At 41.0% G+C, this 27,612-nt stretch overlaps 1 protein-coding gene and 1 long non-coding RNA gene across 2 annotated transcripts in view; one reads left to right on the top strand and one right to left on the bottom strand.

Moving 5' to 3' along the window:
* LOC141145595 (uncharacterized) overlaps positions 1-21,656 on the bottom strand; it is a 78,492-nt gene extending 56,836 nt beyond the window's left edge. Inside the window, exons 1-2 of the long non-coding RNA XR_012244576.1 lie at positions 20,888-21,656; positions 4,420-4,644 (exon numbers count right to left, since the gene is read on the bottom strand). This is a non-coding gene — a long non-coding RNA (uncharacterized lncRNA). The remainder of the gene's footprint in view (positions 1-4,419; positions 4,645-20,887) is intronic.
* Positions 20,760-27,612, top strand: part of LOC141145590 (E3 ubiquitin-protein ligase TRIM39-like) — a 278,243-nt gene continuing 271,390 nt past the window's right edge. The window contains exon 1 of the mRNA XM_073632417.1: positions 20,760-25,372. Within this exon, the coding sequence (XP_073488518.1) occupies positions 21,011-22,609 (1,599 nt within the window). The 5' untranslated portion in view covers positions 20,760-21,010 and the 3' untranslated portion in view covers positions 22,610-25,372. The remainder of the gene's footprint in view (positions 25,373-27,612) is intronic.

Genomic DNA, 27,612 nt, shown 5'->3' with positions numbered 1-27,612 from the left:
ACTAGAGATACTGTTGTACGAGGAGGATTTGGATTTTGTGGGAATTTCAGAGACCTGGTTCAACAGCTCTCATGATTGGCTGGCAAACATTCAAGGGTATACCCTATACCGCAAGGATAGAGAGGGTAAAAAAGGGGGAGGGGTATGCCTATATATCAAGAATAATGTACAAGTGAATGTGAGAGATGACATCACTGAGGGAGCTAGAGAGGAGGTGGAATCCTTATGGGTAGAGCTCCAAAGGGATAAAGCTAAGGGGAAAATAATACTGGGAGTATGCTATAGGCCCCCTAACCAAAGGGAGGAAGTGGAGACAGATCTCCTATCACAAATTGGAGTAGCAGCAAGGATGGGAAGTGTTATCATAATGGGGGATTTTAATTATCCAGACATAGACTGGGCGGAGGGAACCGTGCATTCATTTAAGGCTCGCCAGTTCCTTAATGTCTTGCAGGACAATTTTATGGGTCAGATGGTAGACGCACCAACTAGAAATAAAACATTACTGGATCTACTGATTACCAACAATACAGACCTGATCACGGATGTGGAAATGCTGGGCAATTTAGGTAACAGCGATCACAGGTCAATTAGTTTCAGTATAAATCACACAAATAGGAGACATGAAGGGAATACAAAGACACTGAATTTCAAAAGAGCCAACTTCCCTAAACTACAAACCTTGCTAAAAGGCATAAATTGGGATAAAATATTAGGAACAAAGAATACGGAGGAGAGATGGGTTTGCTTTAAGAGCATATTAAATAAGGGCATTAGCCAATGTATCCCATTGGGTAATAAATTTAAAAGAGCGAACAAAAGTCCTGGATGGCTTAACTCCAATGTAAAAATGCATATAAAAGCAAAGGAGAAGGCCTTTAAAAAAATACGAGGTTGAGGGATCATCCTCAGCATTCAGACTTTATAAAGAATGCAACAGGAAATGTAAGGGTGCAATTAGGACAGCTAAGATAGAACATGAAAGACACATAGCGGAGGAGAGCAAAAAAATCCCAAGAAATTCTTTAAGTATGTAAACAGTAAAAAAGGGAGGACAGACCATATTGGCCCCATAAAGAATGAGGAAGGACATCTGGTTACAAAGGATGGGGAGATGGCAAAGGTATTGAATTTATTCTTCTCTTCAGTCTTCACAAGTGAATCGGGGGGCTTCAGTAACCAAAACTGCAGTGTTTATTCTCATGACACAACACAGGAAGCACCTCCATGGTTAACAGAGGACGGAATTAAAATTAGACTTGAGAAACTTAACATTAATAAATCACCAGGACCAGATGGCTTGCATCCGAGGGTACTTAGGGAACTCAGTCAAGTGATCGCCAGACCGTTGTTCCTAATTTTTACAGATAGTCTACTGACTGGAATGGTACCAGCTGATTGGAGAAAAGCCAATGTAGCACCTATATTTAAAAAGGGCCCAAAATACATCCCTGGGAATTACAGACCAGTTAGCCTAACATCAATAGTATGTAAACTCTTGGAGGGGATGATAAGGGACTATATACAGGACTTTTGTAATACGAACGATATCATTAGCAGTAATCAGCATGGATTCATGAAGAATCGTTCTTGCCAAACCAATCTATTAACCTTCTATGAGGAGGTGAGTTGCCATCTAGATAAAGGAAGGCCTGTAGACGTGGTTTATCTGGATTTTGCAAAAGCATTTGACACAGTTCCCCATAAACGTTTACTGTACAAAATAAGGTCTGTTGGCATGGACCATAGGGTGAGTACATGGATTGAAAACTGGCTACAAGGGCGAGTTCAGAGGGTGGTGATAATTGGGGAGTACTCAGAATGGTCAGGGGTGGGTAGTGGGGTTCCCCAGGGTTCTGTGCTGGGACCAATCCTATTTAATTTGTTCATAAACGATCTGGAGAATGGGATAAACAGTTCAATCTCTGTATTTGCAGACAATACTAAGCTAAGCAGGGCAATAACTTCTCCGCAGGACGTGGAAACCTTGCAAAAAGACCTGAACAAATTAATGGGGTGGGCGACTACATGGCAAATGAGGTTCAATGTAGAAAAATGTAAAATAATGCATTTGGGTGGCAAAAATATGAATGCAATCTATACACTGGGGGGAGAACCTCTGGGGGAATCTAGGATGGAAAAGGACCTGGGGGTCCTAGTAGATGATAGGCTCAGCAATGGCAGGCAATGCCAAGCTGCTGCCAACAAAGCAAACAGAATATTGGCATGCATTAAAAGGGGGATCAACTCCAGAGATAAAACGATAATTCTCCCGCTCTACAAGACTCTGGTCCGGCCGCACCTAGAGTATGCTGTCCAGTTCTGGGCACCAGTCCTCAGGAAGGATGTACTGGAAATGGAGCGAGTACAAAGAAGGGCAACAAAGCTAATAAAGGGTCTGGAGGATCTTAGTTATGAGGAAAGGTTGCGAGCACTGAACTTATTCTCTCTGAAGAAGAGACGCTTGAGAGGGGATATGATTTCAATTTACAAATACCGGACTGGTGACCCCACAATAGGGATAAAACTTTTTCGCAGAAGAGAGTTTAACAAGACTCGTGGCCACTCATTAAAATTAGAAGAAAAGAGGTTTAACCTTAAACTACGTAGAGGGTTCTTTACTGTAAGAGCGGCAAGGATGTGGAATTCCCTTCCACAGGCGGTGGTCTCAGCGGGGAGCATTGATGGCTTCAAGAAACTATTAGATAAGCACCTGAATGACCACAACATACAGGGATATACAATGCAATACTGATACATAATCACACACATAGGATGGTCTTGATGGACTTGTGTCTTTTTTCAACCTCACCTACTATGTAAAAAATAATGCGTTTTTTTTTCAAAATTGTCGTTCTTTTTTTGTTTATAGCGCAAAAAATAAAAAGGTCAGGAGGTGATCAAATACCACCAAAAGAAAGCTCTATTTGTGGGAAAAAAAGGAAGTCAATTTTGTTTGGGTACAGCGTCACACGACCGCGCAATTATCAGTTAAAGCGACACAGTGCCGAATCACAAACAGTGCTCTGGTCAGGAAGGGGGTAAATTCTTCCGGGGCTGAAGTGATTAAACTGTCCCTTTTTAATAAAAAATGTTTTGATCATTGTTATTCCCATTACAAGGAATGTAAACATCCCTTGTAATAGAAGTAAGCTGTACAGGGTCTCTTTTAAGGGGTTGTAAAGATAAAAATTTTTTCATCTTAATGCATTCTATGCATTAAGGTGAAAAAACTTTTGACAGTACCGCCGCCCCCAGCCCCCCCGTTTTACTTACCTGACGCCTCGAATCTTCGCTGCTCGTCCTCATTGCAGCTCAGCCTGGTCGCTGATTGGCTGCAGTGGATGGATTGAAAGCAGCGCAGCCATTGGCTCGCGCTGCTGTCAATCACATCCGATGACGCGGCGCGCCGGGGGGCGGGGCTGAGTGATACAGCGAGCGGCTATAGCCGCCGGCTGTATCATGGGAGCGCGCCCGCAAGCACTCACCACCGTGCGAGGGAGCTCGCATTAAGGTGGTAAATGCTTGCGGGGAGGAGCTGAAACAGCCGCCGAGGGACCCCAGAAGACCAGGTTCGGGGCCACTCTGTGCAGAACGAGCTGCACAGTGAAGGTAAGTATGATATGTTTGTTATTTTAAAAAAAAAAAAAAATTACCTTTACAACCCCTTTAATGTGAGATCTGGGGTCAAAAAGACCTCAAATCTCACCTTTACACTTAAAGGGGTTGTAAAGGTACGTGTATCTGACACTGACCGGCCCCCTAGCCCCCCGTTTCACTCACCTGAGCCCGCTCATTCCCACGCCGGAGAGCTCTACCTCTCTGCCCGGGGATCTCGGCTCTTAAATTGGATAGATTGATAGCAGCGCAGCCATTGTTTCCCGCTGCTGTCAATCAAATCCAATGACGCGGGGGGCGGGACCAAGTTCGGCATTCTGTATCTATGCACGCAAATGCTGGACTCGGGAGCATGCCCGCATGGTAACCCCAAGGGAGAGCGCTTCTCCCAGGGGGTTTACCGATGCGAGGAGGAACCGCAAGCTCCGCCGGGGGAACCCAGAAGACGATAATCGGGGCCACACTGTGCAAAACAAACTGCACAGTGGAGGTAAGTATGATATGTTTTTTGTTATTTTAGAAAAAAAAACAAAAATTGAGGGTTTACAACCCCTTTAAAAGCAAAAAAAAGTCATTTTACTTTTACACACAAAAAAAAGGCCCTTTAAGGCCGGAGGGTGGAAGTGATGTTTGATGTCGCTCCAGTCATCCAAGGCCAAAGATGGCCCTCATTCAAGTGTGGAAATAATCCCAGAACTTATATTCAAATCTCACACTGCTAAGTACATGCTAAATCGAAGATAAATCTTCATAAGACTTCTTGCTTTCAACTGGAGGAGATGTAACTAAAAATGCCCTTACCAGAAGTGGTGGACTCACTGGCCATTGGCGGTGAGTCATACAGGCTTTTACCGTCTGGACGGTAGAGTTAAAGATGCCTCCAATCCTGGAAAGAGAGCCGGGAGAAGATTCACGACTTTAAATGCTCCTAGGTAGGGCGTGCTCCTCCTGGATTAGGGAACGTTTTCAGTTGTCGGCTGGAATCTTCTGCCGGATGTCACTCACTTGGCATCCCCCGTGTATAATCTAGGAAGAGGAAAAGAAAAAAGCTTCCACATGGTGTAAATCCAAGTAAAAAGGGGAAGTTTTATTGATAAAAAATTCCAATAAAAAATTCAAGCATAAAAGTTCGGTTCATATGAACAAGAATCTAGCGCAGTAAAATATGGTGGCTGTGGTAGCGTCACACACCCGACGCATTTCGTCTACCAAGACGTCAACTGGGGTAAAGCTAGCCTGCCAACCCCTGCGCTTTTATATACAAATGCAATGAAAAAACTCCATTGGGGACACCTGTGCGGTGTGACTTCCGGGTTTCCGCATCATGTGACTGACTGTCGAGTCATGTGACTGACTCTAGACAAATCACCCATGGAGGAAAGACTGGAGGGCCAAGCCTCTATTTCGTTCTCCAATCCTTATCGGTGATGCGAGTCACGTGACTACCGCGTCATCACACGTCGGCGCGATGACGCGATATACATTTAACAGGTTGGGAAACCAAGCCTCTATCCCGTTGTCCACTCAAATCCTTCCCCAGTGTTTGTCAGTGATACAAATCACGTGACTGCCGCGTCATCGTGACGTCGTGATGTGCACTTCAGAAGAAACGTATCATTGGGGTACGAAACCAGGAAGAGATTATTGCTTGATTTGGAACGCAAATGCGTTCCTCATAACTTATAGTGGGGCTAAGCGATGGATTGGTTAATCAATTTGGTTTGCCCTACCAATGTATCATCGCAATCATTAGATGAAAGAATGTGGCCAAAATTAATAATAGTAATGGGGAAAAAAGGCTGTCATACCACACTCGTTCCCCAGTGGTTACATATATAGATAATATAGATACATATCCCTCTTGGAAGAGGCGGAAAAAATTCTAAAACTTATTATGAATTGTTAAAAATCTCATAAATAATAACAAACCGCATATCTTTCCATGTGGAGAATACAATATTAATTTAAAGGAATATATCTATCAAACTAATTCTTTGCAGATATAAATTGAATATGTGATAATGGTACTGGATATGTAAAAATTTAGGTATATTAATCAGAAAAAGTAAGTGAGTAAACAAAAACAAAAAAAGTCTACAGTATAAGACATATACACCATAACCCCCCCAGGTCAAAAACAGTGATACACTGGAAGAGGACGGTGCATACCACAATATTTGTTGGCAAAAAATGAATAATAAAAAAATATATAAAAATGATGAAAGACAGAAGAAGTCATGTCTCATATCTATGATTAATACACAGCAAGCACCTCAGCCTGCTGTATATCTCCAAAGCAGAGATGGGACAAAACGTTGGAGTATAGCAACGTATCAAAAAATGTAAAGATATCACCAAATATCTTAAGAGGTATTTATGTAATAAAAGAGGGAACCTAGATATAATAATATCCAACTGGTACCTCAATTAGATTTGTCATCCTAAGTATATGAGATGCTATCTCCATGTAGATGGAGTAAGCTAACTATCTGATGAGTGAGACTCAAACAAACATCTAAGATTGGTTTATGAATGCATTGATGTCCCACTCGATATTTAAGCCATGAGGCATATATCATTTCATTTGGTGTATCCAGAACATTTCAAGTCTGGACACTCCTCTTACATTGGATTCCCCTCTCCAATAGGGTACAAATTTATCTATGATCTGAAAAGTGGTACCAATTGGATTTTGGTTATGATAAAGTGCATAGTGTTTAGGTACACTATGATTAGTGCGCCCTTTTTTTATTGCCGTGATATGTTCTTTGACTCTTGTGGCAAAATTGCGTATTGTTCGACCTATATACTGTCTCCCACAAGGACAAGTAATAAGGTAAACAATATACTTAGTTCTACAAGTGACAAATTGCTTCATCTTGTATTCTCTTCCTGTGATCGTGGAGGTGAATGTTTCAATTTTACATGCTTTACATGCATTGTGTTTACATACTGTACATCTGAGGCATGGAGAAAATCCCTTCATATTGTGAAAGAAAGATAGTGTACTGGGGGATCAATAACATTTGGTGCAATTTGACTTTTCACGGACAAAGCGCCTCTAAAAATAGTTCCCGCTCGTTCGGGGAGCAACGGGCCTAAAACAGAGTCATTTTTTAATACTCTCCAATGCCTACTAATAATCTCTTTGATCTGTTTATATTGAGTGGAGAAATTTGTCAGAAAAGACCACTTATGTTTGGATTCTGCAGGTCTTTTGGATTGCACTGTCAACAAGGACATTCAGTCTATTAGAGCCACTTGTCGGATCTCCTCATTAATTTGAGAGATGTTATAACCTTTTTCACTGAACCTGGATTTTAAGATTTCTGCCTGTTGAAAATAGTCCGAAAGGTGAGAACAATTTCGTCTTATCCTCATTAGTTTACTTCTAGGTACTGACCTTAGCCATGCTGTATGATGGCAGCTATCCATCGGAATATATCCGTTACGGTCTGTTGTTTTGAAAAAGGTTTTCGTTTCAAGGTGGCCATTTCTAGACGTAATCTCTAAATCCAAAAAGTGGATCGTAGATCGACTTGCTTCATATGTTAAGTGAATACCAACACGGTTGTCATTTAGAGTGGCCACAAACGCTTCCAAGGATTCTATGCTACCCCTCCATAGGAGGAGGATGTCGTCTATATACCTAGCCCACAGAGCTAGCTGTGGGGGGTCTAAAGCATAGACGATATCCTCCTCCCATTTAGCCATAAAAATGTTCGCCAAACTGGGGGCAAATTACAGCTGCAACTCTTTTTGGGAATGTCTCTACCAGCTTTGCACATCTAGAGAGGGACATTTTTGCCCATTCTTTTTTGCAAAATAGCTCAAGCTCTGTCAGATTGGATGGGGAGCATCTGTGAACAGCAATTTTCAAGTCTTGGCACAGATTCTCAATTGGATTTAGGTCTGGACTGTGACTGGGCCATTCTAACACATGAATATGCTTTGATCTAAACCATTCCATTGTAGTTCTGGCTGTATGTTTAGGGTCATTGTTCTGCTGGAAGGCGAACCTCCGCTGCAGTCTCAAATCTTCTACAGACTCTAACAGGCTTTCGTCTAAGATTGCCCTGTATTTGGCTCCATCCATCTTTGCATCAACTCTGACCAGCTTCCCTGTCCCTGCTGAAGAAAAGCATCCCCACAACATGATGCTGCCACCATCATGTTTTACAGTGGGGATGGTGTGTTCAGAGCTAGGGATGAGCTTCGAGTTTGAGTCGAACTCATGTTCGACTCGAACATCGGCTGTTCGGCAGTTCGCCGAACAGCGAACAATTTGGGGTGTTCGCGGCAAATTCGAAAGCCGCAGAACACCCTTTAACAGTCTATGGGAGAAATCAATAGTGCTAATTTTAAAGGCTTATATGCATGGTATTGTCATAAAAAGTGTTTGGGGACCTGGGTCCTGCCCCAGGGGACATGTATCAATGCAAAAAAAGTTTTAAAAACGGCCGTTTTTTCGGGAGCAGTGATTTTAATAATGCTTAAAGTGAAACAATAAAAGTGTAATATTCCTTTAAATTTCGTACCTGGGGGGTGTCTATAGCATGCCTGTAAAGGGGCGCATGTTTCCCGTGTTTAGAACAGTCTGACAGCAAAATGAAATTTCAAAGGAAAAAAAGTCATTTTAAACTACTCGCGGCTATTAATGAATTGCCGGTCCGACAATACACCTAAAAGTTCATTGATAAAAGCGGCATGGGAATTCCCCACAGGGGAACCTCGAACCAAAATTAAAAAAAAAAAAAGACGTGGGGGGTCCCCCTAAATTCCATACCAGGCCCTTCAGGTCTGGTATGGATTTTAAAGGGAATCCCGCACCAAAATTAAAAAAAAATTGGCGTAGGGTCCCCCCAATAATCCATACCAGACCCTTATCCGAGCACGCAACCTGGCAGGCCGCAGGAAAAGAGGGGGGGAAGAGAGAGCGCCCCCCTCCTGAACCGTACCAGGCCACATGCCCTCAACATTGGGAGGGTGCTTTGGGGTAGCCCCCCTAAACACCTTTTCCCCATGTTGATGGGTACAAGGGCCTCATCCCCACAACCCTTGCCTGGTGGTTGTGGGGGTCTGCGGGCGGGGGGCTTATCGGAATCTGGAAGCCCCCTTTAACAAGGGGACCCCCAAATCCCGGCCCTCTCCCCTGTGTGAAATGGTAAGGGTACCCCTACCATTTCACAAAAAAACTATCAAAAATGTTAAAAATGACAAGGGACAGTTTTTGACAATTCCTTTATTTAAATGCTTCTTCTTTCTTTTATCTTCTATTTTCCTTCGGTTTCTTCCTCCATCTTCTTCTTCTTCTGGTTCTTCCTCCGGTGTTCTTGTCCGGCATCTCCTTCGCGGCGTCTTCTCTTCATCTTCTTCTCCTGGCCGCTCCGCATCCATGATGGAATGGAGGGAGGCTCCTGCTGTGTGATGCTTCTCCTCTTCTGACGGTTCTTAAATAATGGAGGGCAGGGCCACCCAGTGACCCCGCCTCCCTCAGACGTCACGGGGAATGCCACAGGGAAGTCCCCGTCAAGTCCCCGTGCGTCAGAGGGGTGCGGGGTCAGCGGGTGGCCCCACCCTCCATTATTTAAGAACCGTCAGAAGAGGAGAAGCGTCACACAGCGGGAGCCTTCCTCCATGCCATCATGGATACGGAGCGGCCCAGAGAAGAAGCCGCGGAGGAGATGCCGGACGAGAGCACCGGAGGAAGAACCAGAAGAAGAAGATGGAGGAAGAAACCGAAGGAAGATAGAAGATAGAAGAAAGAAGATAGAATGTTGAGGGCATGTGGCCTGGTACGGTTCAGGAGGGGGGGCCCGCTCTCTCGTCCCCCCCTCTTTTCCTGCGGCCTGCCAGGTTGCGTGCTCGGATAAGGGTCTGGTATGGATTTTTGGGGGACCCCACGCCAATTTTTTTTTTTTTAATTTTGGCGCGGGATTCCCCTTAAAATCCATACCAGACCTGGAGGGTCTGGTATAAATTTTGAGGGGGACCCCACGCCATTTAAAAAAAAAAAAATTTTGGCTAGGGCTGCAACTAACGATTATTTTCATAATCGATTAGTTGGCCGATTATTGTTTCGATTAATCTATTAATCGGTTAATAACGTTAAAAAACGTGTGGTGTATAATTTAGTTATTATGTAAAGTTTAAAAAAAGGCAATTTATTTCTAAATATCTTGATACGCAGGGGTAAATATAAATGACCAACTATACGGTTAGGGAGTAAAATCTTTAATCCTCTCTGAGAATAACAGACAGAAGAGATATACTCTATATACTATTAGAGGTTGAATCTGGACTTATATAAAGAAAAAAAAATTCTAGACTGTTTTGCAGATTTTCAAACAGAACTGTAATATTACATGCTTTTCTGCAGCTTCTCCGTTGAAGTATATTGAACCAAAAAAACGTTTTGCATTGAAAAAGGTCCTTGACCCTTTCCAAATACACAGCAGCTGAAAAAAGCATAGATGTGAACGTTAAACGAACTATAGTGCATTTCTGCAAAAAGCACCAAAAAACACATGGGTGGGAACCAGGCCTAATGCCACGTACACACAAGCGGACTTTACGGCAGACTTTGTCTGACGGACTTCACGACGGACTTTCCGAATGAACAGACTTGCCTACACACGATCAACCAAAGTCCGACGGATTCGTACGTGATGACGTACACCGGACTAAAACAAGGAAGTTGATAGCCAGTAGCCAATAGCTGCCCTAGCGTTGGTTTTTGTCCGTCGGACTAGCATACAGACGAGCGGACTTTTCGACCGGACTCGAGTCCGTCGGACAGATTTGAAACCTGTTTCAAATCTAAGTCCGTCAAACTTTTGAGAAAACAAAGTCCGCTGGAGCCCACACATGATCGAATTGTTCGTCGAAATCCGGTACGCCGGACCAAGTATGCCGTAAAGTCCGATCATGTGTACGCGGCATAAGACATTTAGTAACATAATGGAGTTAAAAAAAAATAAAAAATTTGTTTTTTTACTGTGCAACAGTGAAAGTAATATTTACAGTAGAGATTATTTGCTCTTTTTGTACTATATAGGGCTAATTTGGTATTTTTTTTAACCCTATTATGTTACTGGCTGATTAATCGATTATGAAAATAGTAATCGATTAATTACATAATTGATTAGTTATCGATTAGTTGTTTCAGCCCTAATTTTGGCCGGGGTTCCCCTTAATATCCATACCAGACCTGAAGGGCCTGGTATGGAATTTAGGGGGAACCCCCACGTCATTTTTTTTTTTTTTAATTTTGGTTCGGGGTTCCCCTGTGGGGAATTCCCATGCTGTTTTTACCAATGAACTTTTATGTGTATTGTCGGACCGGCAATTCATTAATAGCCGCGAGTAGTTTTAAATGACTTTTTTCCTTTGAAATGTCATTTTGCTTTCAGACTGTTCTAAACACGGGAAACATGCGCCCCTTTACAGGCATACTATAGACACCCCCCAGGTACGAAATTTAAAGGGATATTACACTTTTATTGTTTCACTTTAAGCATTATTAAAATCACTGCTCCCGAAAAAACGGCCGTTTTTAAAACTTTTTTTTGCATTGATCCTGAGCTCTGAGCTCTGAGCCTGAGGAAGAAGCATGCATGCTTCGAACACGCGCACCCTCCCGCTGAACTTTAATCTGGAAGTGACGACATAGCAGCAGGACGTTCCGGTGTTCACGGATCCCTTTCCCTGGATACTGAAGGCATTGGACTCCACCACTGCGTTCGCTACCAAGGACGGCTTCTCGGTACACACCGGTCCCAGCCCTGCATCCTCTGGAAAAGTGCGGATGACACCCATTATACATGCCTGTCACTCTCATCTGTTTGTGAGTGTATTCACTATTTTTTTTTACAATGAATCCATTAAATGTTTAATATACTACGCTTATAAGGCGCCGCTTTCTTTCCCTCAATTTTGGTCTCACCTGACCAGACCACCTTCTTCCATATGTTTGCTGTGTCCCCCACATGGCTTTTCGCAAACTGCAACCAGGACTTCTTATGGCTTTCTTTCAACAATGGCTTTCATCTTACCAATCTTCCATAAAGGTCAGATTTGTGGAGTGCACAACTAATAGTTGTCCTGTGGACAGATTCTCCCACCTGAGCTGTGGATCTCTGCAGCTCCTCCAGAGTTACCGTGGACCTCTTGGCTGCTTTTCGCTGAGGGCTGAGGGCTTCACGGAACAGCTGTATTTATACTGAGATTAAATTGCACACAGGTGGACTCTATTTACTAATTAGGCGACTTCTGAGGGAAATTGGTTCCACTACATTCTAGTTAGGGGTATCAGAGGGGGCTGATTACAAAGCACGCCACACTTTTCACATATTTATTTGTAAAAAAATGTGATAACCATTTATTTTCCTTCCACTTCACAATTATGTGCCACTTTGTGTTGCTCTATCACATAAAATCCCAATAAAATACATTTACATTTTTGGTTGCGAACATAAGTAGGATCCTGCCGGGGAGAGGAAAACAAGAATCATGTGGACTAAAGCTCATAACAAAGCTCTGTTTGCCCCGTTGGAGTGTGTAACCCGCAGGTGCTTGGGGGGGGGTCATTACTGGGTCTGCGTTGCTCCCTTGGTTCTGTGAGCGATTTTTTCGTATGTTGGGCACAACACCCTGAGAGTTGCAGCAGGGGGCAAAAACAGGATTCCACTTCAGCTGGAGTGTGAAACGTTAGTTGGTCTCCATTTGGGGCTTGTAGTCGCAGTGTGGCAGGGTATGCTAGCGTGAAACAGAGGCCCTGTTTAAAAAGTTCTACACATACTGGTTGGAATTCTTTTATCCTCCGGGATACCTCTGAGTAGTCGGCGAAAATCAGAAGGCTGTGCCCATCTATTTTAACCGTGCGTGTCTTGCGGAATGTTTGAAGGATAGCCAGTCTGTCAGCAAAAAATGGGTATTTGGCTATCACTGGCCTGGGTGACTTGCGGTTTGAAGCTGGCGCTCCCATTCTATGTGGTCGTTCAGCTACACATTGATCTGGGAGACCTAGGGCCTCCGGTATACGAGAATCACAGAGGTTCTGCAAGACCTGTTTTCAAGGTCTTATGCCGCGTACACACGAGCGGACTTTACGGCAGACTTTGCCCGGCTGACTTTTCGACGGACTTTACAACGGACTTTCTGAATGAACGGACTTGCCTACACACAATCCACCAAAGTCCGTCGAATTCGTACATGATGACGTACGACCGGACTAAAACAAGGAATTTTATAGCCAGTAGCCAATAGCTGCCCTAGCGTGGCTTTTTGTCCGTCGAACTAGCATACAGACGAGTGGACTTTTCGTCCGGACTCGATTTCGCCGGATTGATTTAAAACATGTTTCAAATCTAAGTCCGTCCAACTTTTGAGAAAACAAAGTCCACTGGAGCCCACACACATCGAATTGTCCGCCGAAATCCAGTCCGCCGGGCAAAGTCTGCCGTAAAGTCCGACCGTGTGTACGCGGCATTACAGTTTCTCTTGGATGATGGTGTGAATTTGGGAGTGTTGCTGGAGAGTATCGTTGTTTTGGTAGATCTCGTCCTCCAGGGCTGAGATCCTGCATTCAGTGCCTGTTAATCTGCATGCCTGCTCCTCCAGTTCTTTGCAGAATTGTGCGATGCCAGATGCCACAGCTGTGTCCACTGCTGTGGTGATATTGGGGAGTATCAGGGCTGCTACTGCCTGAGCTAATTTTTTTAATGTACAGTCCCTTGTATCTCCAGCGGGAGCATGTTCACGCTCTCTGGCTCCGGATTATGACCAACGGCTATCTTGTCTCCCTCCGAGGGGAGACTAGGCGGTGCAGAGCGGGAGGGAGCTGAAGCGGGAGCTGGTAAGGTACCGCTCCATATCTAGTGGAGGTCGGCCCGCAGTGTCTGTGACCGAAAAACCCCCCCAAAAACAGGATGTTACCAAGTTTTGTAGGCCGAATGTAGCTGGGCTGGCAAGGAGCCACTGTGACCCAATGTCCTCGCATGTGGCACCGTAACCAGAAGTGTATTTTTTATCTTATGTCAATGGGATCTTTTTGTTTGGGGTGCTGAAAATGGTAATACAAATACTGTAATTACTTTACACCTAAATTCCATAACCTTCCTCTTCTTAGTGCAGTCGGTCCTTTGAAACCACTTCTCTTTGCTGACAGGTCACAGTTTTCTGATGTCATTGCATCAATATGTATTCCCTCCCCCAAACCAAATAAGCATTTAACCCATGCTTGAGGGGACCCCACTGCATGCTAGATTTAAAACAGCCAGAGTTGGGTAAAAGTGAAGTTGTCCATTGACTCTGAAAAATATTTCTTTTACACAAAACATGTAACCAGTTAATAGAACTGCATTTACTTTCTCAGTGTTCTGTTTTGTGTGAAGTTCTCTTTTCAAAAGATGCAAACAAGCCCCATACACACAAATTTTTGTCTGATATGACCACAACGTCCGATTTTCTTTTCATCAGTACGGTTTTCTGACAAAAAATCTGAAGAACAAGACTAGGCATGCTCAGAAATGAAAGAACACATACAAAACAATTCAACACATTACCTCACTTCTGATGTTGAATTCTGTTGTCCAAAAACTTTCTGATGGTGAGTACCCTCTTCACTTTCAATGTGAGACTAGCATCCAACAAAAATCTGATGAAAATTCTTCCGAGGGGGAGATGGGCGGAGTCTAGCGGAGCAGACATGCATTGTTAGAGCTCCGCACCGCTGAGGAGAGAAGAGAAGGACAAAGCGGAGCCTGCAGGCTCAAAAGGTATCCATTTGAACCTTTTTACCCCAGGGAATAAACTGTGAAAGTTTGGGCAGGAAATATGGTACTGGGAGGAAGCCGTGGCAGAAATAAAAATCACCTCACAAAGAGCTCACAGGCACTCACTGCAACTAAAGCAGCTCCAGTCACCTCACAATATACAGCATCGGGGCGCTCTCACAGACAGAAAATGTCACAGCAAGACTCTCCATTTGAGTCAGATACAGAACAAATCCTCTCACAAACTTCTCCACAAGCCTCCTCAGCATCCCCAGTAATATTATTACAATTTGAAAAGATGCTTCATAAGGCTTTAAAACAAACCTCAGACCAAATAACAAAAAGCCTAACCAAAGAAATAAGAGAGCTGGGAAACCGCACCGCAGCCTTAGAAATAAAAATGGATGAAATTGAAATTACAACCCAAGAAAATATAACAGAATTGGAACAATTAAAAGAAGAGAATTTAATACTTCAAACTAAGCTTGAAGATTACGAAAATAGAGCCAGACGTTCAAACTTGCGCATAAGGGGAATACCTGAAACTGTGACAGACCTGCAATCTACTATTACTGCTCTATTACAAGAACTAAAGCCAGATATCCCTATTGAACGTTTAGAACTGGACAGAGTACACAGAGCCCTCACAGCCAAAAAGGAGGATGGACCCCCACGTGATATAATCACAAAATTTCATTATTACAGAACGAAAGAACAAATACTAATTGCTGCAAGAGAAAAAAAGGAACTTAATTTTCAAGGACACAATTATCAAATTTTTGCTGACCTATCCCAACTTACTATTACTAAAAGACGATCCATGAAACCCCAACTAATGGAACTGCAACGCCACAACATTATGTATCAATGGGGCTTCCCCTTTTCAGTCAGATTTAACTACCAAGGTACAATTTACAGAAGCAGATCAGCAGATGAACTACAACAAACCCTTTTAAAATTAAATCTGACAGAACCCACAAGCAGCAACTCTCCCACACGCAGAAGAATGGCATCATCTTCACCTTCAGGCAGCACCCAGAAAATTTCAGAACAAAATGGGAATCATCATTCTCACAAAAGAGGCCGTTATGCCACATCATCCATGGACCAAGAAGATTCAATGGACTGACATCCTAATTCCTGATATCTCTTCATTTATTATACTAAGAGATGGTTCTCTATAAAAAAACCTGTATTTATAACTGAATGTGACTGCATTCTGATAGTCACACACTGTGTGGGATCATGTTACATTCCAGTTATATTTCTTATTACTTCTGATTCATATAGCCTTAGAATATATAAGTGAAATAAGGAAATTCTTGTTCAGTTATATATTTTCAGGTAATAACAATAGATTTATTACTTTTTAGGACAAATATGTTCAATAATCCAGAAGTAATGGAAGCTTTTTCTTTCTTTTCTTAAAACAAATATATTATTACCTAACTAGTTCCTAGAACTATGTTTTTGTTTATTCTAATCTGAAGCAATACAACCTCAATTTTATGAGTTAACATATCTAAACAGTTACATATGAATAAAATATGTAATTGTTTACTCCTAAAAGGGTTAAAATCCCAAAATAATTCAAACTATCTTCATCAATACCAAAGTTATTAACAGTACCTCTCTAACTGAATTATTTAGCCTAGGGCAAGACTAACCATATACAACCACCCTGGAATAAATAATTTCAACAAAAACTATATTCTGCACTCCAATTAATGAATCATCATTTTGATGTCTTTTGACATAGCACTTCTCTCCTGTAAGCGGAAGATCCGTGTACCCCCATTAGCCCTCCTCATTCTCCCAACCATATTATGTGGGAGTGTGACGAAGGCACTTATTCCCCTGAGAGAGATATTTATTCTCTTTCACGGGTAAATTGTGATTACTTGCAAAAAATAATTTATACAATGTATCATCTAATCTCATATGTTTTTTGTTTACTCTTTACTCCAGAATTCACTGGTTTCTTTTCTATCTTTTCATCTCTTCAGTCCACACAGGTTGATCTGCGCAGTCAGCTCTGCATAACAAAAAGTAAGTCAAAACTATTTGATCTGTTGCCATGGCACCACTGAATATACTTTCCCTGAATGTTCAGGGAATAAATGTCCCTCAAAAAAGGACCAAAGCCTTCCGTACTTTCCATAACAAGAAGGCTCACATAGTATGCCTCCAAGAAACACACTTCACCAAAGATTTTACTCCAAAATATATTTCTCCTTTTTATCAACAAATTTACACGGCTTCTGCCTGTACCAAACAAAGGGGAACTCTAATTGCATTTCACCGATCCACACCATTCACCTTATCATCAGAAATTAAAGACCCAGAAGGTAGATACCTGATACTCATGGGTTATATAATGGATACAGCAATCACGATGATTTCCTACTACGCTCCTAACAAACAACCTACACCATTCCTCTCACATATATTACAAGTGATTAATACACACAAAATAGGAACAGTGATAATGTGTGGGGATTCGAACCAGGTCCTCCTCCCATTTCTAGATAAATCACCTTTTACACCATCCAAAATAACCTCTAGATTACCTTTTTCTCAACTTCTTTCCAAATACAATCTGGTAGATTCATGGAGAGAAAGTAACCCAATGAAAAAGAAATTCACTTATTTCTCGCACCCTCATCAAACCTTCACCAGAATAGATCATATTTTTCTAACAATAGAAATGATACCAGAAATTATTGCATCAGATATAATTCCGATTCCGTGGTCTGACCATAATGCAGTATACACTACTATAGCCTCAGCCATACCAAAAGCGCATGACCCAACGTGGTACCTACCGGACATAATGCTCAAACACCCACTACATCAGATGGCCATTGAACAAGCTTTAAAGGAATACATATCAATTAATAATACAACAGACATTTCCCCAATAACACTGTGGGAAGCTCATAAGCCTGTCTTGCGTGGTACAATACAAAGACAAATGGCACTATTTAAACGGGAACGCAAAAATCTAGCAAAAAAACTAGAACTCAATTTTAATGCAGCCTACATATCATTCCAAGATAATCCATCTCAGAGTACAAAATCTCATCTGGAAAAATCTAGATTGGAATACGATCTATTTCTCACTGAGGCAGTTGATAAATCCCTCAAACGCTCCAAACACAATTTCTTCATGAATACAAACAAACCAGGTACATATTTGGCTTGGGCATTAAATTCAACTAACAAATCTTTCTAACCAATACGTTTGAAATTATCAAAAAATGTTTATACTTGTAATCCAGTTAAAATAGTCCATAAATTTCACTCACATCTCGCAACTTTATACAAGACAAACAATGAATTTAATCCTACAGAGGCTGAATCCTTCTTCTCAAAAATAACCTTACCTGAGTTGTCTCAGAATCAAAAAAGCAGTTTGGATGAGCCTATAACTATAGATGAAGTTGCTAACGCCATAAAAGACCTAAAACTTAACAAAAGACCAGGCCCAGACGGCTACTCGGCTTTATACTATAAAACATTCTCAGAAATACTCTCTCCCATTCTCACTGAAACTTTTAACAAACTTCTAGAAGGACATTCTTTTTGGCAAGAAACACTAATGGCAATTGTTTGTATGATCCTAAAACCCCTTTCTGATGATACTTCCTGTGTGAATTATCGGCCTATCTCTCTGTTAAACCTTGATATTAAATTATTAGCAAAAATAATAGCAAAACGCCTCAATAGCATTATAGGAAAATTAATACATAGAGATCAAGTAGGCTTCATGCCAAATAGACAGGCAGGCGATAATATACGCAGGGCAGTGTTATTGGCACATATTGCTAAAAAACGGAAAATCCCTTTATGTTTTCTATCTCTCGATATTAAGAGGGCATTTGACACAGTATCCTGGCAATATATGCAATATTCATTACAAAAATGGGGTTTTGGACCCCACTTTTTAACATGGATCAAAGCATTATATAATAAACCCAAAGCCTATATAAAATATGCTGGATACAAATCTGATGCCTTTAATATCGAAAGAGGTACCCGACAGGGTTGCCCATTATCTCCCTTATTATTTGCCCTTATACTCGAACCCATGGCCCAATACATCAGAACAAACCAAACTATAACTGGCATTGAAGTAGGAGGTATTACACACAAATTATGTATATTTGCAGATGATATATTACTTTTTCTATCATCACCACAGGTCTCTGGTCCTAACTTAATACCAACTCTTGATGGATTTGCAGCCCTATCCGGCCTTATGATTAATCCTAAGAAATGCCTAGTGCTTAATATTTCGCTCACAAACATGGAATTGATCCCGGCTAGGGCTGCACTCCCATTCACATGGGCAGAAAAATCAATCCCATATCTTGGAATTCATTTAACAGCATCTCATTCTGACTTATTCTCAACCAATTATCCTCCTGTATTAAGACAGATCACAAATCTAATAAAACAATGGTCGCAACTTCCTTTATCCTGGATAGGGAAGATTAATGCAATCAAAATGACTATTCTACCCAAACTGCTTTATCTATTCAGAGTCCTCCCTATTCCAATTCCTTCCTATTATTTGAGAATAGTACAAAAAAGAGCAACTTTGTTTATATGGGGCTCTTCTAAACCACGTATACCTATACATACACTACATCTTCCCAAAAATAAAGGAGGCCTGGGATACCCTAATTTTACTAACTACTACAGAGCACCACATTTGGCCAGTCTGTCCAAATACCATGCAAAACAGGAAATCCCATTATGGGTATTTATAGAGGCTTCAGAAATTGACCCTCTATTAATATCAAACTTGTTATGGCTTGATCCTAAAGACCGCTTTAAAATTCATAATCCCATAACTAAACACTTCTTATCTCTCTGGGATAAACTAAAAACCAAATATCAGTTACAATCTCCACACAATCCTCTCCTTTATTTATCAGAAATCCGGCCTTTTATCCGGCATGGATCTACCCAAATTCTTTTAAAGCTTGGACAACATCAGGCATTCAAACACTAAATGACTTCATAGCATCGAAATCATTCCTTTCATTCCCATCGCTTAGAGAAAAATATGATCTACCAAACTCTGAGATATTTAGATATCTCCAAATCAAAAATTTCTATACACCATTCCTAAAGGGGGATACACCATTATCCCAATTATCCATTTTTGAATCAATCTGTACAAAAGATCCATTTGCTAAAGGTACAATTTCATCACTTTATAATCAATTATATGGAGTAGTAAATCTTAATAGACCCTCTTACGTTCAGAAGTGGGAGGAGGACCTGGGACGAACCTTAGAAGACACGGACTGGTCTAACATATGGCTCACATCTAAGTCATCTTCACCCAATATCTTAGCACTGGAGACAAATTATAAAGTCCTAACTCGCTGGTACCTTGTACCCGCTAGAGTGGCAAAATATTCACCTAATACCTCAGCTCTTTGTTTTCGAGGATGCCCAGAAATAGGCACACATTTACACATATGGTGGACGTGCCCAGTAATCCAAACCTTCTGGAAGGAAGTCTTCGTGATTGCATCTAAAATATTTAAAAAAATAATACAACCAGATCCATATATAACTTTACTTAATCTAAAACCGGAATGGTTAACACTCTCTCAATTCAAACTTATGATCCAACTAATAACGGCTGCAAAACAAACAGTGGCCAAGGCATGGAAATCTCCTACATTGGTACTAGCAGAAACAATTCACAGAATGAATAATACAATGTCCCATGCTAAGATGGTAGCCATCGATCAAATTCCAAAATTTGAAAAACTTTGGCATCCTTGGATAAAACAACAGTTCCTGTCAAATTTCAATGACTCTGTCCTGTTGCCATGGTAACAGATTAAATGACTTACAGAGACACCCATTCTAAGGCTTCAAAGAGAACTAAAAAGAATAATAAACTGACGAGTGGGACAACCTTGTGGACCATACCTCTGCCTTTCTACCCTTTTTCTTCTTTCTCTTTCCTTTTCTCCACCTTACGATTAAAGCTCATTATCAGAATTTATTTGACCTATATACACTCTACCTGTAAACAATATGTATAGTAGGTATAAATCATTTAAATACCTACAAAAGTAACTAAGGAAATTATATATATCTTTAATTTAGGTTTACGTGAACCCAATGTTTAATATTTGAAATTTCATGATATTTACCTATATAAACCCTACTGTAAAACAATGAGCTTACTTTATAGATACTTGTAAACTCACTTTATGTATCTTTATAATATTGTATACTCAATAAACTTCTTTTGACAAGGAAAATTCTTCCAAAAATCTGATCGTGTGTACAAGGCCTTTAAGGTTCGGCCTCATTTATATGGTTTTGGTAAATCTGAAGACAAAAATCTGCAGAAAATCTAATAGTGTGTATGGGGTCTAACAGTCACAACATCGTGTGACCAGAACACTCCCGTGTATGAAAATACCACTTCAACTTAGACATTCACTTTATGCACATACTTCCTGCAGATATAAGTTGCAAAACAAGATCAGCTTCTCCCTGTGTTGAGAAATGTGAGACGTGTCCTCTGGTTTCTGAGTGTCGGAGACTTTCAGTTTCATTTCTCTCTTCTGCTGTCAGAAATGGCGTCGGCTGATGTGAGACAAGAGCTGGATTGTTCCATCTGTCTGGAAATGTATAAAGATCCTGTAATGCTGAGCTGTGGACACAACTTCTGCCGGGTCTGTATTGATCGTGTGTTAGATACACAGGTGGGGTCTGGAGATTATTCCTGTCCTCAGTGCAGAAAAAGGTCTAGGAGTCGTCCTACACTGCAGAGGAACATAACGCTGTGTAATATAGTGGAGACTTTACGATCTACTCATCCAGAACAGAAGAAGACTGGAATCTTCTGTACTTACTGTATTCACTATGCTGTACCTGCTGTTAAATCCTGTCTGCTGTGTGAAGCTTCTCTGTGTGATAATCACCTGAGAGTCCATAGCAAGTCACCAGAACATGTCCTAACTGATCCCACCACTTCCATGGAGAACAGAAAATGCTCCATCCATAGAGAACTTCTTAAATATTACTGCACTGAGGACTCTGCCTGTATCTGTGTGTCCTGCAGTTTGGCTGGAGAACACCGGGGACACAATGTGGAGACTCTGGATGAGGCCTCTGAGAAGAAGAAACAGGAACTGAGAAATGTTCTGCAGAAACTGATTGCTAAAAGAAAGGAGATTGAGCAAAGAGTCCAGAGTCTGCAGGAACTTAAGGGAAAAGTACAAGAAAAATCAGCTGGTCTAACAGGGAGAGTCACTGCCCTGTTCATAGAGCTCAGGAGACATCTGGAGGACCTGGAGAAGAGAGTCCTGAGGAACATCTCCAGCCAGGAAGAGCGGATCTCACACTCATTGTCTGATTTGATTTATCAGCTGGAAATAAAGAAAGAGGCTCTGTCCAGGAAGATGGAGGACATTGAGGAGCTGTGTAACATGACTGACCCACTGACTGTCCTACAGGAATCAGACACAGGGGACTTGTGTGATACTGAGGAGGGAGATAATGAGGACAGAGAGAGACATGATAGACTCCTCCATGATGGAGGGGATCTGGATGTGGCTGGAATCTCACACACATTACTCACAGGGTTCTCTGATATGCTAAAAGGGGGAAATGTATTCTTCAATATACCGGAAGCTTCAGACATATTACTGGATGTGAACACAGCTCATAATAATCTACAGATATCAGATGACATGAAAACTGTATCTTGGTCAGATATAAAGCAGAATCGTCCAGAAACACCGGAGAGATTTCAGTCATGGTTCCAGGTATTAAGCAGTCAGGGTTTTTCCTCGGGGCGACATTACTGGGAAGTGGATGTCAGTGAGTCAGAAGATTACAGTGTTGGGATGTGTTATCCCAGTATAGAGAGGGGAGGAGTGCAGACAATGATTGGAAATAATAACAAGTCCTGGGGTTTGTTCAGGTATAGCACTGGGTGTTATCTAATACATGACAATAAACAGATCAGCATATATCGCTATCTCCCCAGTAACAGAGTCAGGATCTATGTGGATTATGAGGCCGGGCAGATGTCCTTTTATGATCTGTGTGACCCGATCAGACACCTCCACACCTTCACCACCACCTTCACTGAGCCCCTCCATGCTGTGTTATGTGTAAGAAAAGGTCATATAAAGATCTCTGGGAGGGTCAGGAGATTTTTAATATGATCATATTACAGGAAATCTGGTGAGAAATATCAACCTGGTTCATAGGATGACACAGTTTGTACAGATTACATTTTTCTTCAATTGGTGGATCTGGTAGATCTCAGCACAGGAGAGTCTCCTCCATCACTTCCACACCCAATAAGACAGGGGGGGATTTAGGGGGTTTATTATTTATACAATCTCCTTTTAGATCTACCATCAGCTGTGTAGTATATGTGCCTGCCTGATTTTAACTAAATCAAATGACTTTTCAAGGTTAACTTGACATTACATCATTTTGGTAAAGCCAAAGGAGATTGGGTACTGTATGGTCAGCTTTAGATTTACCAAAACTATAAGGACACCCATACATTATCTGTTCAAATTGTATCCAGGAAAGTACTTGCACTACATAGTAAATCGGAAACAGATTGTAAAATCAACTATCGGATTGTATAGTGTATGGTCAACCACTTCAATACCGCACACCGTCATATGACATCCTTGACTTTGTGAGGGGATATCTGAATGATGGGTGCAGCTACAGGCATTATTCAGATATCATTCTTTCCAGCCAGCGATTCTGTGCACGATGCAGTTCCGCCGCTTGATCATTCTTATAGGCGACGGGAGGGGACGTCCCCCCCTCCCACCGCCATACGGTGCTTCTCCGGGCTCTCCTGTGCCATCGGGGGCCTGGAGAAAGAATCGGCCGGCGCCGGATGACGACGATAGAGATTTCCGGTGACGAGATGTCCGATGTTTCCGATGACCAGTCATCTCTATGACCGTCGGAGGCCCGGGCGTGACGTTATGACTTCACGCCCCGGTTCCCGGATGTAAACAAAGCTGCGATCGCGGCTGTCAGCATGAGATCGGTGAATTTTTTTTCTCGATCTCATGCTTTCCAGCCTGGAGGAGAGATGCGGGGTCTTATTGACCTGTCACAATAGATTCCTATTACAAGGGATGTTTACATTCCTTGTAATAGGAATAAAAGTGATCAAAAAAGTAAAAATAAAAAAAATTATATAAAATTAAATAAATACATTTAAAAAAATGTAAAACGCCCCTGTCCCTGGTAGCTTGCGCTCAGAAGCGAACACACACGCAAGTCCCTCCCACATATGTAAACTCCGTTCAAACCACACATGTGAGGTATTGCCGCGTGCGTTAGAGCATGTGCAATAATTCTAGCACTAGACCTCCTCTGTATCTCTAAACTGGTAACCTGTTTTCAAATTTTCAAAGCGTCGCCTATGTAGAGTTATAAGTACCAAAGTTTGGAGCTATTCCATGAGTGTGCGCAATTGTTAAGCGTGACATGTTAGGTATCTTTTTTTACTTGACGTAACATCATCTTTCACATTATACAAAAAAATTGGGCTAACTTTACTATTTTGTTATTTTTTAATTCATGAAACCATTTTTTTTCCAAAAAAAAGGCGTTTGAAAAATTATTGCATGAATACCGTGAGAGATAAAAAGTTACAATGACCGCCATTTTATTCCCTAGGGCGTCTGCTAAAAAAACCTATATAATGTTTGGGGGTTCTGAGTCATTTTCTAGCAAAAAAATGATGATTTTTACATGTAGGAGAGAAGTGCCAGAATAGGCCCGGTATTGAAGTGGTTGAGGGTTATGTTAGGTTAGGGATTAAGGTTAAATTTAAGGAGTAATTAGATTTGAGGAACAAGGTGTTAAATATTAATTTTAAGTGTTTAAGTAACCACTTATGGACCTCCCGCCGCAGTTATACGCCAGCTGTTTGAAGACGAATATCGTTGTTATGGCAGCAGCTACCTACCATAACCCCGGTATCCTCTTCTTCAGTGGGCGGTCCGCTTTCAGATAAAAGTGATCTCTGCAGCGGATTCGCCGCAAGATCACTTTTATCGGCGGAGGGAAAGGGCCCCTCCCCAGATTTTTAAGGGTAAAAGTTTGTCGCCATTCCACAAGCGGGCGCAACTTTGAAGCGTGACATGTAGGGTATCAATTTACTCGATGTAATATCATCTTTCCCAATATAAAAAAAAAATTAGGCTAGCTGTTGTCTTTTTTTTTTTTTTTAATTCAAAAAAGTGTATTTTTTTTTTTTTAAAAAGTGCGCTCGTAAGACTGCTGCGCAAATACAGTGTGACAAAAAGTATTGTAGCAACCGCCATTTTATTCTCTAGGATGTTAGAAAAAAATATAATGTTTGGGGGTTCTAAGTAATTTTCTAGCAAAAAAAAAATGATTTTAACTTGTAAACAACAAGTTTGAAAAATAGGCCCGATCCTTAAGTGGTTAAAGTATAACTAAACTTTTTTTAAATTTTGGAACACATGGAAAGGAATTAGAGCCCCTGCCAGGTTTTTATTGTGGTCTTTGCCCCCGTTAGGGAGACTCACCTTCTCGATTTGTCCTGTTTATTGATATCACAGAAAAAAGAAAGAAAATGAAAATGACAAATTTTGGGTTGTCACCAGAACAGGAATAGAGGGGACATTTTCCATTGCGGACACTAGTTCTGGTGATAACCCGGGATTTCCTCTCACTTCCTGTGTGGCTATGGGACGGGAAATGAAGGAAAATCTCCCCAATAGGGCGCAGAAGGCAAAAAAACTGACAGAGGTTATAAACTTTACTTACTCTATTCAAAATGACAAAAATTTTTGCCTTTTTAGATCTAATTTATTATTTAGAAGTGTTAACTTTCATTCTTTGGTTAAATTGTATATAAAGCCCTTTCTTAGTGTTGAAGAGAAGGGAGTAGAGAAAGTTCCCAGAGACACAAAAAGGTCAGAGGAATACCCCTCTTCGATCGGTGTCACCGGAACACATGTCCCCGTGGGAAGATTTTAGACATGTGCACTGTCGAAAAAATGTATTTTGTTTTTGTCTTCGTTTCATTGTTTGTTTGTTTTTTTTTGTTTTTCGGGTCATTCGTTATGATCGCAATTCATAAATTCGAAATTAATAACGAAAATCCAAAAACTCAAAATCATAACTAACTAATGATAACGAACTATTAAATTTTGGGTATTGGAATATCTTTTCAAATTTGGCTGTTAGTGAACGCAACGAATATGAATTCATCCGAAGTTACAAATTATCCGAAATAAGGAATGCCGCATCTAAATAAATGGAACGGAACAAATTAATAATAAGTAATAATAAAAAATGTTTTTATTATTATTGTTTGGTATTTATTATTATTAATTTGTTACGTTCCATTTGTTTAGATGCGGCATTCCTTATTTCGGATAATTTGTAACTTCGGATAAATTCATATTCGTTACGTTCACTAACAGCCAAACTTGAAAGGATATTCCAATACCTATGATTTAATAGTTATTCTTTCAGATTTTCGAATTTTAGAACATTTGAATTTACAAAAATTCGTTAATTGGGTTTTCGTTAATTGGGACACTTCAGAATTAACCAATTTGTTGATATTCGTTAAACGAATTTGGAACAAAACAAATTGCGCATGTCTAGAAGATTTCCCATCTCCTGTCTCAATGACAGCCATAAAAGGTCAGCCTTTCAGTTACATTCTGAGTCAGAGGCCAATGGTCACCAGGAGAAATACAGAGGGAAAATCTCTAGGGGGGGGGGGGGGGGGACAGACAGCAATAAAAGCCAGGCAGAGGTTTTAATCCTTCACCCCTCTATCCAAAACTATAAACCGTTTTGAGTTTAGTTTTAGAGACCAGAGACGTGGGGGAGACTTAGGCCGGGTTCACATTGGCGCGCTGCGTTTTGGCGGCAGAGCAGGTGTGTGCGCGGTTTACGTGCATTTTAAACGAGTTTTTTAGCCACAGTTCCATTGATTTCTATTAGGATCGCTTTTGCCGAGTTTTCTGAAAAGTACCGCATGCCACCTCTTTTCTGCGCTTTCAGAAAACACGGCAAAACATGTGATCTAATAGAAGTCAATGGAGCTAAAAATATGTGTAAAACACATGTAAACCATCAGTTTGTAATATGATCGGGGGTAATATTAGTAATCGCTGTTTCTAATTTCATTGTATTGATTTAAGATTGTTTTATGGTATAAAGAAAAAACTGATTGAGTTTGATTTTTTTTTTTTTTAACCTTTTTATATTTCTTCTTTTTTGGTGTATTATATATCCCATATCATATAAAGAATATATCAGTAAATCTCGGTGATGGTTCATATATCTGTATAAATTCACCAATAAAAATATCAAAAGAGAGATTGTTGTCAGGTGAGTTGATGGTTGTACAGGTTGGGGGGGGGGCTAAGGGCGGTAAAAATAGTACATTTTCTCTGTGGCAACTTGGACAAAGGATATGCTGGATCATGTTGATGTTCTCTTTATTATTATGTCTGCTTTGCCTTTTGTGTTTTTTTTTTTTTCTTTTTTTAGTGTATTTTGTTGTTATTCAATGTAGGGGACAGTGGGGGGGGGGGGGGGAGAGTACAAACCGCAAACTGTTAAAGTGCCAAATCATTTTTAGGAGCTTTTATTATTTTTAATGTGTTTTAACCTACAATAAAATATACCAAAAGGATAAGGGGAAAATACAAAAAAGTGTGTACTGTCTCTTTAAATTTTAACCACTTCAATACCGGGCAATTTCACCCCCTTCCTGCCCAGGCTAATTTTCAGTCTTCAGCGCTCTCACACTTTGAATGACAATTGCCCGGTCATGTAACACTGTACCCAAACAAAATTTTTATCATTTTTTCCCCCACAAATAGAGCTTTCTTTTGGTGGTTTTTAATTACCTCCTGGGTTTTTTCTTTTTTTTTTTGCTAAACAAATTATAAAAGACCTAAATTTTATTTTATTTTCCTTGTTTCTGTTATAAAATGTTGTTTTCTCCTTCACTGATGGGCACTGATGAGGCGGCACTGATGGGCACTAATTGATGGCACTGACAGGCATTACTGATGGGTACTGATTGACATCTGTGATGGGCACCTCTGATGGGGGCTGCGCTGATAATCAATGCGCTGATTATCAGGGCAGACCCCCCCCTCCCCCATTGGGGGAGCCACCAATCGGC

The sequence above is a fragment of the Aquarana catesbeiana genome, linkage group LG05, assembly GCF_042186555.1.
Source record: "Aquarana catesbeiana isolate 2022-GZ linkage group LG05, ASM4218655v1, whole genome shotgun sequence".
Classification (NCBI taxonomy): Eukaryota; Metazoa; Chordata; class Amphibia; order Anura; family Ranidae; genus Aquarana; species Aquarana catesbeiana.
Note: the sequence above shows the minus strand (reverse complement) of the source record. Positions and strands in the feature narration are given on the sequence as shown.